This window comes from Trifolium pratense, linkage group LG1 (assembly GCF_020283565.1).
Source record: "Trifolium pratense cultivar HEN17-A07 linkage group LG1, ARS_RC_1.1, whole genome shotgun sequence".
In the NCBI taxonomy this organism is placed as follows: domain Eukaryota; kingdom Viridiplantae; phylum Streptophyta; class Magnoliopsida; order Fabales; family Fabaceae; genus Trifolium; species Trifolium pratense.
In genome coordinates this window covers 29,455,014-29,466,907 of record NC_060059.1, presented here as the reverse complement: position 1 = coordinate 29,466,907, position 11,894 = coordinate 29,455,014, and the positions used below count along the sequence as shown (strand labels likewise).

The window sequence follows — 11,894 nt, the reverse complement described above, 5'->3', positions numbered from 1 at the left end:
ATTGAAAGTATATATCATATAGATCATTGATGTAAATTTTTATAGAAATCTAAAATTATTTGATATGTTATTGAGAGTCATCAAGATAAGCAGTGTTCAATAAAAAAACATAAACCGTTAGTTCTCAATAAGTTTTTCTTGAAATAAGTTTTCATGAAAAAATGTCAATATAATTTTTATTGGTTATTGATTATGGAAAAAAGAATAAAAAGAGTAAATTAAATGTAGAATAAGTAAAAATAAATCTGCGTAGAAAAAAGTAAAAACAAATCTTGAAAGTCATAAAAAATTAGTCTTTTTTTACTTATATTTTGAAACAACAATTTTTGTTTACTTATAACTTTTAAGAGATATGATTCAAATCTCACATGTAAAGCTGTAAAATTTCTTTAGTGCATTCGTTAATAATAAATAATAATTTTATGAAAAAAATGCTACAATAAAATAAAAAAAAAACCTCATTCATAACATTCAATAGTTTATCTCATAAAAAGGGTCATCTATTTTTATTTTTATTTTTGCATAAGAAAGGGTCACCTATATTGCTCAAGTCACAACTAATCAACTAAATAATTTTATGTCAATTTTAACAACTTCATTAACACCACTCATGTATCTCAACATCAACAACTCCAACACACACTGCAGCATGCACTAATCACTACTATAAAACACCAAAATAAGCACTCATTAATTTCACTTATCTAAACAACAATTCTCTTCACTTTACCAAACAAAGGAACTTAATTAGCCTCAACAAGATGTATTTACCATCACAAACTAAACTTTCCAAACCAATATTGTTTGTTACCATTGCTATAATGGCAATAGCAACAAACATATCAGCTATTGATCCTATTGCAGCCACAGGAAAAGAACCAATCATTGAGTTATTCATGCATGACATTCTTGGTGGAAGTAACCCTACAGCGCGACCAGTAACCGGTTTGCTCGGAAACATATACAGTGGTCAAGTTCCTTTTGCAATGCCAATAGGTTTCAACATACCAAGTAATAGTATCCCAATCCCTAATGCAAATGGTGCTAATCCTACTGTCAATGGTTTTAGTGGTATCCCTTTAGGAACTGGTTTATCTGGTACTTCCTTTGCACCAAACAACAACAATAACAATCAAAACAATGCTCAGTTAACATTAGGACCTGATGGACTTGGATTAGGATTTGGTACAATTACTGTTATTGATGATGTATTAACATCTCAACCTGAATTAGGTTCACAAATTGTTGGAAAAGCTCAGGGGGTGTATGTAGCAAGTTCAGCTGATGGGAGTAGACAAATGATGGTGTTTACAGCACTTTTTGAAGGAGGGGAGTATGGTGATAGTTTGAATTTTTATGGTTTGTTTAAGATTGGAAGTACTATGTCGCGATTGTCGGTTATAGGAGGGACAGGGAAGTTTAAGTATGCAAAAGGGTTTGGTGAATTGAGACCTCTTATTCCACCTGGACAGGTTGCTACTGATGGTGCTGAGACTTTGTTGAGGATTACTGTCCATTTGAATTACTGATGAACATTGTTGTTATATTGTGTGTGAAAGCATGTGGGAAACTGTTTGATTACTGATATGATTTTTTCAGTTTGGTCTTTTTTTTTTTAATTTTTATTGCAGAATGTATTTGAAATCTTAGTTGTAATCTTATGTAAAATTGAGTTTTTCATTTTTCTATATGGTAATCTGGCCTTGGTTAATGATGAATTGTGATAGCATGATTGATAATTGACAAATGATGTAGGAAGACACTCACAAAGACAAGGAAAACAAATACAATACTGACACTGAGATCATATAGCGATTTCGGTAATAAGTTAATTTAAAATGGAAGTAATTGAAAGTGATCATATATTCGGTGTGAATGTCGGATATTGACATGCATCGAACACCAAACAAGTTAATGGTCACAACCCTTTATCTCTTCGACTGCTGTTAAATTTTTTATATTATTTTTAAAAATTTGTTCTTTAATTCGGGTAATGTTTCGGTGCAAGAAAGGGAAAAATATGAATGATATACAGATATAAAAGTTTTGCTTTGGATGAAAGATGTTTGAATCCCCCCCTCTTTTTAATGCTAGTAGCATTGATCTTCATTTGACTCACCATGTCCTCTAAAAAATTAGCACCTTGTACCATGCAGCCCAGTGTAACAGAAAAAACAAAATCATTCAAATCAAGTTTTAGAAATTGCACAGGTAATTTTTTTGTTTTTATGGTACATACTACATATTGCACAGGTAATTTATGGAGACAATAACTAAATTACATGCTTAATTTGTCAATGTTTACATTATACAGCTTTGGGACAACTCAGCTAAGGCACAGGACTAAGGTTGAAAGCTCTGATGTATGAGACTCTAAAATACATATTTGGATAACTAGTGTATACCCTAGATTATTTTCATCTAAGTTAAACAGTACAGAATTTTTATATACTTAAATTAATACAAATTAATTTTAAAATGTTTGTTTGATGTTACTGGCAAGTATTGAAGTTGAGGAGAGCAAGAAACTTCAATTATATTATATATATGTTTGGTTTACAAAGGGGGGGAGGAATAAGTTGATTTGTTACTGTCAAAACCACAAAGAAATTAAGCAAAATACAATTTAAAAATATAATAGAAATGATCCATTTAAAAGAAATAGAACAATAAGAAAGAAAACATAAAGAATAATCATTTAAAAATGACTAGCTCTAAGTAATTTTACAGAGAATTTGGTTGTGACTACACATAGAATTTCTTGTGCTACAGATGAGTTTCTGGTTAATATATTTTGCCTACTCTAAAAATATGGTTATTGGATCCACTAACGTGAATTTGTTTGTGTAACCAACTTCACATAATGTTTTAAGAATGAATTTTATTGTTGTTGTTTGTTTTTTATAGTTTAATAGCTTTTCATAAACATTTTGTCTACCTGAAATAATAAGATAAGTATTTTAGATTAATAAAATTCTAAGATTTCTTTTACAATTTGCCTTAACAAGTGAAACTTGAATTGAAAATCTTCAAAATTCAAATGGTTTAACACAAAGATAACGATAACCTGGAATAACATTAAATGATGTTTGAAAATACTACTTATTTCATCCACTTTCTCCCCTCATTAGGGTCAACTAGATATTGACTAGAGATTTTGGTTTAGTTGTACTTGCAACACCTCTCAATCTCTGACTTGTCATAACAAAAGCATTTAAAAAAGGAAAAAAAAAAAGTAATTGTGACAGCCAACAATTTGTTTTTCAATGAATTTATAAACAAAAGAACCTCATTGAGTTATATAATACTACTCCAAATATAAGCAAAAGGAGGTCAACAAAAGTGAATGTATCTGGACTAAATTTTAAACCAAATACATCAATTTTCATTGACCAATTTTTGCTTATATTTTGGAACGGAGGGAGTATATATTTTTCCTTTAAAAATAATATACATAGCTATACTTGAGTTATATTTTTAAAAATAGACTTAGCATAAGTCTTATGAATTTAAGTGTTTCTTCCATTAAATCTCAACAACGCCACTAATCAGAAATATTGACTACAATTTTGGAAAAAAAGTGATCTACTTTTCTTTTATGTTAACTTCAACAACTTCAGTATGATCCATGTATCACAACCACTCCAACACACTCTTCATTCCCTCCTATATAACATCAAAACTTGCATTACATTGCACTCATCTAAACAAAGATTCATTACCACAGAGAAAAACAAATATCTATCTATATCTAAAAAACTTTGAAACAATATGGCTATGGGGTTACTAACTATAGTTCCTTTGGCAATGTTGGTGGTCTTTTCACATTTGACAATGTCTATAACAGCAGTTGACCCTATTGCAGCCACAGGGAAAGAACCAATCATTGAGTTGTTCATGCACGACATTCTTGGTGGCAGTAACCCAACGGCTCGACCGGTAACTGGTTTACTGGGCAACATATACAGTGGTCAAGTGCCGTTTGCAACACCGATAGGATTCAACACTCCGCAAGGTGCGATTCCCATCCCTAATGCCAACGGTGCTATTCCCACTGTCAATGGCGTTACCGGTATCCCATTAGGAACTGGCTTAGCTGGTACTTCCTTTGCACCAAATAACAACAATCAAAACAATGCTCAGGTGCAGTTAGGACCTGATGGACTTGGACTAGGATTTGGTACAATTACTGTAATTGATGATATATTAACCTCTCAACCTGAATTAGGTTCTCAAATGGTTGGGAAAGCGCAAGGTGTTTATGTGGCAAGTTCAGCTGATGGGAGTAGACAGATGATGGTATTCACAGCCTTGTTTGAAGGAGGGGAATATGGAGATAGTTTGAACTTTTATGGTTTGTACAAGATTGGAAGTACTATGTCGCGATTATCCGTAATAGGGGGTACAGGAAAGTTTAAGAATGCAAGGGGGTTTGCAGAACTGAGACCTCTTATCCCACCAGGACAGATTGCCACTGATGGTGCTGAGACATTGCTGAGGATCAGTATTCATTTGAACTACTAGAACTATGCTGTAGAAATGGAAAAAGCGACCGAGTGATTTTTAATCATAGATGACAATGAGATTGGTCTTTTATGTTGTCAAGTTTGATTGCAAAATTGTATTTGAAATCTTATTTGTAAGCCTATGAAATCATATGGTGGTGTTTATTTTTTGTTAAAAAACGGGTATTAATGGTATTCTACTGCTTACTTATTGCCATCTGATCAATCTTAATAGGAATTTTGAATGCAAGCAGAAGCTAGAAATGCGGCAGACTACACGTCAAAAAATGAAAAATCAAAATAGGTAACAAGCCATCATAAGTGGTGAAACAATACCTAATATATAACACTTAAACCAGAATGAAAAAGAGGTAAAAGCATGATGGAACAAAATCACAAAAACCTATGAAACCAAAATCCAAACAAATAAAAAGTTTACTGCATATTTGAAGCATGGCATGTAAGAAAATGTTATATATTCCCCCACATATACTCATCTCTACAGATCATCCACATAATTAGCAATGCCTCAGCAGTTAATGAACAACTTTCACCAAAACAATTTCTATACATGAAAGAGTTATTATGAGAAATTAACTTTCAAAATCAAACCCATATGGGAAACGTTGACCAAACTAAATTAGTAGGACAAAAAAACGCCATACATTATTTCAAGCCAAGGCAATACTAGTGAAACTAAATTGGTAACCATTTGTTATTACTAGCTAGTGATTATTGACAAAAATTGTAGAGGATCTCCACAGCCACTGATTATCCATTTTCAACTAATGGATACCAAAGATAGACAACTATGAGGTATGATAGATATAAAAATGTAATAATTACCAATTTGCAAGTCGTACATGCGGATCTTCAGATTTCATCACAAACGAGTGATATTAACATGAGATTGCAAGGTAGCTTCATCAAGCCCATAGAGCGCATCTATCAAGTGCATTCGTAGTGATGCAGGACCTTTAGCCATCTTCATTCCCAACTCACCAGCAACGCCGAATACAGCTAATGCCGATACTGCCGCATCTAAAGCATTGGTTTTGTCAACTGCAACAAAGGCAGCAATGAGTGCCGTGACTGAACACCCAGTTGCTGTTATTTTTTGCATCAGTGCCACCCCATTGTGAGCGCCAACAACTTGATTTCCGTCTGTGACAATGTCAGTGGCTCCTGACACTGCAACTATGGCACCACTTTTTTGAGCCAACAACTTTGCTGCTTCAACTGCGTCCATTGAATCGTGAGTACTGTCTGTGCCCTTTACAACAATAGAGCTAAATTACAGTGTGAAAATCCAAAATTTCTCGGAACAACGATGAATGGGAATGAACAGAGGTTTTAGTTTTTATTTTGGATGAGACCCTGAAATCTATTTTTTCCATCTATCTTTCCTAGGGAAAACAATCAACAAACACAACCACCAAACCTTATCTTAGTATGTGAGATCAGCTACACAAATGAAACGACATCATAATATTCTATCATATATCGTGTCTATAGAAAAACCATTGGCCTCTAAATTTTTCTCAACAGTTTTTGTCTATAAACTATAATCTTTTTTGGTTCTTCTATTCTGCTAGTGATTAAGCTGCCCCACCTATGATATAATTTTTTTACTGCAGAATCTACATATCTCCGTCATACAAATTTAGATTCTCTAAATTTGAAGTCCCTGAATTTTCCAGAATTTAGGCTAATTGTGATGCATTCATGGTAGTGTATCTTTACAGTGTCTTTTTCCTGTATAAGCAGCAGGCACTTCAAATTGTATCACAATTGGCCTAGGTGCACTGAAATACAAGGAATTCAAATTTAAGGAATCCAAAAATGTTTCATACATATCCAAACAACCTAAGTCGATATTTAATCATCTTCCCTACAACTAGTACAACCTCAACTATCTAAAATCGAATTTGGACCCATTTCAACATTTCACTAGATCAAAGTTAAAAATTTCAGTCTTTGAACCAATTGCAATTGCCTTGCAAAAGATCCAAACACCTATAATGCTACCATTTTCATCTCAACGATATTGAATTTACTATCCTATCACCTTTTTAAATCCCGATAAGTATACAATAAAATTTTCCCTTTACCTTGAGTGGTACCATTTTATCATATAAAAATATAAAATACCCTAAACTGATCAACTCTTGAAGCACGGACACAGGACACCACTGACACACAATAATTTGAAAAAAATGACATTATTCAATGCAATCATATGTATCATGTTGTGTCGGTGTCTGACACCTGCGCGTGTCCGACACGGACACCAGGACACGCATAATCAGTAGTGATCAGAACTTATTTGAAACTCTACTCCCTAAACTTGAAGTAATTTTAAAAAATAAATAAATTGAAAATCATAAAATTTGGGTTGTTCATAACTTTAACCCTAAAATTCTTAAAATTTAAGTTAGTCCTAATTCAATTCTATGAAATTGACTTAATTGACTAAAAAAAAAAGCTAGATTTTAGAATCACCTTGGCAGTAGAGGCTTCAAGGGAAGAAGAAGAAAGCGCGATAATTTCAGAAGCATTTCCTCTAACAACAGTAGGTTTCAATCCAACAAGTTGAACACAAGCATCAAACCGAAAAGAAGAAGCAGAAACAGCAACAGGATCAAGAACCCAAGGGATATTCAACTGAGAGCAAATCTTCGCAGCAGTAATCATAGCTGGAAGAGAAGAAGGAGAAAGCGTACCAACGTTGATGCAGAGAGCACTGACACGTGGCGTGAAGTCAGGAATTTCTTGGATGGAATGAACCATTGCTGGTGATGCACCGGCGGATAAGAGAGTATTGGCCATTAGATCCATTGAAACGAAGTTAGTTATGCATTGAATTAGCGGTGATTGAAGTCGAACTTGTGAAAAAAAATTCCATACTGTTTTTCCCCATTTCAACTGCTCTGTGTTGGATTCCATTGAATTTCAAACTGAGTGACGGAACTGAATTGATAGATAGATAGATAGATATTGGTGTCTGTATGTCCCTCCAGACAAATTTGTTTGCCTCCGCAAATTCTTCTCAATTCTCACTCGCTCCCAACTCAAACTCAAGTCAACTGGCGAAACTCGATATGACTGAGTTTTGGTTTGGGTTCGTGTGACACCCGATAATATACTCATCCAAAATATTTTATAATTATCTAATTAATCTTTGGTTTCCCTTAGTTGTAATTTAATTTTTTGAAAGTCTATGTTGTAATTTAATTTTTTGAAAGTCTATGTTTGAATTTTATTGGAATGCCTTAATTTTAGTTGTAATTTAATTCAAAGTCTATGATGGAATTTAATTTCTTAAATTTTCAAATTATTTTCAAATTTGCTGCGAGTTTGGGTTTGGGTGGAAAACACCCGAACCCAATGGATGTGGGCGTGGGTGTTGTTTTGTCATCCGAACAGCCTTTGGGTTTGAGTTTTGTGATGATTTCGGGTGTGAGTTTGGTAAGTGTCAAACCCGCACCTATGGGCGTCCATTTCCATCCCTAGTTCACATTCAGAGTTGTGTGTTAATTTTTCTTAGGTAAAATAATTATTCTTTTTAGTTTATAATCCTCTAGTTCCTAGGGGAAAGAGATCCTAGTAGTCCAAAATTTGGCTGCGAGATAAATAAAATCTGGCCAAGAATTGTTTCACGGTTAAATAAATTTTTATTCAACCAAAAATAGTATGACACATAGATATTTGCCCTTTAATTATTTGATCTCGGCCTCTTAAAATTTGAATATCGCCTATTAAATGTAAATATCTCAAGGTTCAAATATGACATTTTTAAAAGTTTGACGTTGTATAAAAAAAATTTCGGGGTAACTTCCTATTTTACTTAAATGCTTATTTCATATATTAATGTCTTTTAATATTTTTTTTAAAAAAAAGTTGTGGAAGGTTAGTATTTTTTAATAACAACACATTATATCCTTTCATATGCATGAGACGGATTTGGATTAGGAGCAGTCACTGCCTCGTGCATTCAGCTGCAGTCACTCATCAGGACTGTCCGATCTTAATCGGACGGTTTCTGTTTAAAAACATTTTTAAATTTTTATTTACTTTTAAATTTTAATTATCAAATCAGTATCGTTCATTTTCAATCATACGGCTGTAAAGTTCTTGACTGCGTGCAGTCACAGAGGTCCGTATGAGACACAATCATGGCTCATTCAAGGATAGGCAATTGAAATGGGTCTCCTACTGTGAAAGACTTATTTTTATCATTAGATCATTAAGGTTCACACTGGGCCATCATTAAATTTTCACACCATATATTTTCAAACACTGTTTCTTTTGTAAAAAAAAAAAAAAGAAGCTGTGTTACTTCTCTATCTCACTGTTTTTTGTTTATTTAGTTGACAATAACAAAATGATATTCATTCATTCAAATTAATAGATTACATTAAATACAACCACATAATCAATATCGCTGAAAACGTAAAGGATAAATCTGCGAACAAAACTCACAGCATCCGAGTTAATAACATACAACGGCAAAATGCCTACAACAAATAATATGATAAAGTTAAAGTCACTAAAGTATTCATGCCTCCGGATTTGCAGCGTTGAAGCCCAAATCATTGGTTGAATTTGTAATTGACTGAAGCCGATCTTTTCAATAGAAATCAAATGAACACCGCAACAATACGGGACAACAAAAACGTCTCACAAGACGACGAACAACACAACGTCGCACTCAGACGGTGAAATCACAAAAAAAAACACAAAAAAAAAAAAATTGATCAATGTAAATATCACTTATTTAAATAAAAAAGAAAAGGAAAAACAATTATGAGGGGTGATTTTGGGTCAAAAATTGTCCCTAAAACCACCCCTCCTTGATAGATAAAAAAAAAAACTAGGTTAAGGAGGGGGCGGCGGCTATGAAGAAAAGGAGAAGAAAGATTTATCATCGCTAAAATTTTAGAAAATGTAAATAGAACAAAATTTGTCCTATCTCACTGTTGTTTGACAACATCAATTTGGAGCCAATTGGGTTCAACATTGGTTCAACATACACTTCATAATGAGATTGTCACAACAACCATTTGAGTTGCATCAATCAAGAAGAGAAATTTCACCTCCTTCACCCAATTTGAACCACCTAGAATAATATGGCCAGTTGCAACAACAACAAATCATGTTGCTACTAAAAATTGAGTAATTTTCAATGATCCAATTTTTTTTTTGGTACAAACAATTTTTATTTTTATCAATTAGGTTGTTTGATAACATCAATTTGGAGCCAATTGGGTTGTCTTAAAAAATACATCAATTTGGGAGCAATAACAAATTAATAATGATGCATAAGGGTGACTCTCTAAACAGAATCGAAGCCAAGTCAATCTCACCAATCAAGATAACTTTGTTGAAGCCACCGTTGGCGACTTTAAGGTCGGAGAAGCGATGAAGGTGAGAGTGAGAGAGGAGAAGGATAGGATTTTTTTTTTTGACAATTTTGAGAGCACAAAAGAGGGTGAATTTGATGGTCGCAGAGGACTGGGGAGCAGTGAGTTGAGTTTCAATGAAAAAGAGTAAATGATATAATGTTGGGAGGAGTACGATGGACTTTCAAAAATATTGATCTCCCATGGTGGGAGACTCATTTCACTTGCCAAGCATATCCTCTAACTCTGGAACCATGTCCTCTAACTCTGGGACTGGAAGCATGATTCTTTCCACACTCTTTGAATTTATTGCTTCCCAAATTTGTAAGCAATAGCTTCAAAGAAACATTCAAAGAGCGTAGAAAAAATCATGCTTCAAGAATTGAAGGTTATTCGCAGGAACTAATGGAAACTTTGAATTTTGAAAATGTGCGGCTTGCAATTGTCATAGAAATTTCCATTACAAAAAAAAATATTGTTTTTCCTAATTTCGAGGTCAAACTTATTAGGAGACAAACAAATTTGTTTGTTCGACTCTTGTGAGGATGGAGTCGGCTAGGACATGAAGGAGTTATGAGAGGAAAATAAGTTTGTGCCACATTAACAATAATTTCTTTGTGATGGAAATTTCTATGACAATTACAAGCAACGAATTTTAAAAACTCGACAGTTCTTTCGGTTCCTGTGAGTAAAAACTCGATACCATCAAAAGAATACCCTATAATTCAGGAAGCATGATTTTTCCTGCAATAGCTTCAAAAAAACCTTTAAAGAGTGCAAGAAAAATCACGGTTCAAGAATGGGAGCATATGCTCTTAATGGTATTGCGAATTTTTATTCGTAGGAAATAAAGAAACTTTTGAATTTTTAAAATGTGCGGCTTGCAATTGTCATAGAAATTTCCATTACAAAAAAAAAATTGTTAAAGAGGAACAAACTTACATGCAATTACCGAAAAACAATTGGTAGGTTCTTCTAATATATATATATACACAGAGAGAGAGTTTTTTTTTCCTAATTTGAGTTCAAATTTATTAGGTGACAAGGAAATTTGTTTGCTCAAACTCTTGTGAGGGAGGAGTCGGCTGAGAACATGAAGCAGTTATGAGAGGAAAATTGTTTGTGCCACATTAACAACAATTTCTCTGTGATGGGAATTTATATGGCAAAGCAACACATTTTTAAAACTTGACAGTTCCTTCAGTTCCTGCGAGTAAAAACTCAAGACCATCAAAAGCATAGTCTCTAATTCTTGAAGCATAATTTTTCCTGTATTCTTTAAAGTTTTTTTTTAAGCTATTGCTTTCGTAAGCAATAACTTCAAATAAACCTTTTAAAAAGTGTAGGAAAAATCACACTTCAAGAATGGGAGGCTATGCTCTTGATGGTATTGCAAATTTTTATTCGCATGAACTAAAGAAACCTTTGAATTTTTAAAATGTGCGGCTTCTAATTGTCATAGAAATTTCTATTACAAAAAAAAATGTTTTTGTTAAAGAGGAACAAACTTACATACAATTATTGGAAAAACAATTGGTGTATATATATATATATATATATATATATATATATATATATATATATATATATATAGAGAGAGAGAGAGAGAGAGAGAGAGAGAGCGAGTTATTTCGGTTTTTCCTAATTTGAGTTCAAATTTATTAGGTGACAAGCAAATTTGTTTGCTCAAATTCTTGTGAGGAATGAGTCGGTTGAGGACATGAAGGAGTTATGAAAGGAAAATAAGTTTGTGCCACATTAACAACAATTTTTTTGTGATGGAAATTAAATTTCTATGTCAATTACAAGCAACACATTTTAAAAACTCGACAGTTCCTTCAGTTCCTGCGATTAAAAACTCGATACCATAAAAAACATAGCCTCTAATTCTTGAAGCATGATTTTCCTACACTCTTTAAAGGGAAAGCAATAGATTCAAAGAAACCTTTAAAGAGTGCAGGAAAAATCATGCTTCAAGAATGGGAGG

The 11,894-nt window shown here is 33.3% G+C and overlaps 3 protein-coding genes across 3 annotated transcripts; 2 read left to right on the top strand and 1 right to left on the bottom strand.

The window, feature by feature from the left end:
• The first annotated feature begins 704 nt into the window (after positions 1–704).
• Positions 705–1,680, top strand: LOC123899126 (dirigent protein 16-like). The gene has a single exon (XM_045950225.1). It carries the CDS (start codon positions 762–764, stop codon positions 1,527–1,529), a length of 768 nt encoding a protein of 255 aa, XP_045806181.1. The 5' UTR covers positions 705–761; the 3' UTR covers positions 1,530–1,680.
• Positions 1,681–3,756: 2,076 nt separating this feature from the next.
• LOC123899037 (dirigent protein 16-like) lies at positions 3,757–4,700 on the top strand. The gene has a single exon (XM_045950123.1). It carries the CDS (start codon positions 3,772–3,774, stop codon positions 4,522–4,524), a length of 753 nt encoding a protein of 250 aa, XP_045806079.1. The 5' UTR covers positions 3,757–3,771; the 3' UTR covers positions 4,525–4,700.
• Positions 4,701–5,193: 493 nt separating this feature from the next.
• LOC123898943 (hydroxyethylthiazole kinase) lies at positions 5,194–7,568 on the bottom strand. The gene is made up of 2 exons (XM_045950027.1): positions 7,008–7,568; positions 5,194–5,778 (listed from the first exon to the last, which is right to left on the bottom strand). Exons 1-2 carry the CDS (start codon positions 7,449–7,451, stop codon positions 5,389–5,391), a joined length of 834 nt encoding a protein of 277 aa, XP_045805983.1. The 5' UTR covers positions 7,452–7,568; the 3' UTR covers positions 5,194–5,388.
• Between the last annotated feature and the right edge of the window lie 4,326 nt (positions 7,569–11,894).

Excerpts from the sequence above, each read along its gene's own strand:
- LOC123899037 (XM_045950123.1), top strand. The coding sequence starts at position 3,772 with ATGGCTATGGGGTTACTAACTATAGTTCCTTTGGCAATGTTGGTGGTC.
- LOC123899126 (XM_045950225.1), top strand. The coding sequence starts at position 762 with ATGTATTTACCATCACAAACTAAACTTTCCAAACCAATATTGTTTGTT.
- LOC123898943 (XM_045950027.1), bottom strand. The coding sequence starts at position 7,451 with ATGGAATCCAACACAGAGCAGTTGAAATGGGGAAAAACAGTATGGAAT. Across the intron at positions 5,779-7,007 it reads TTGAAGCCTCTACTGCCAAG|GGCACAGACAGTACTCACGA; the intron begins GTGATTCTAAAA and ends ATTGTTGTAAAG.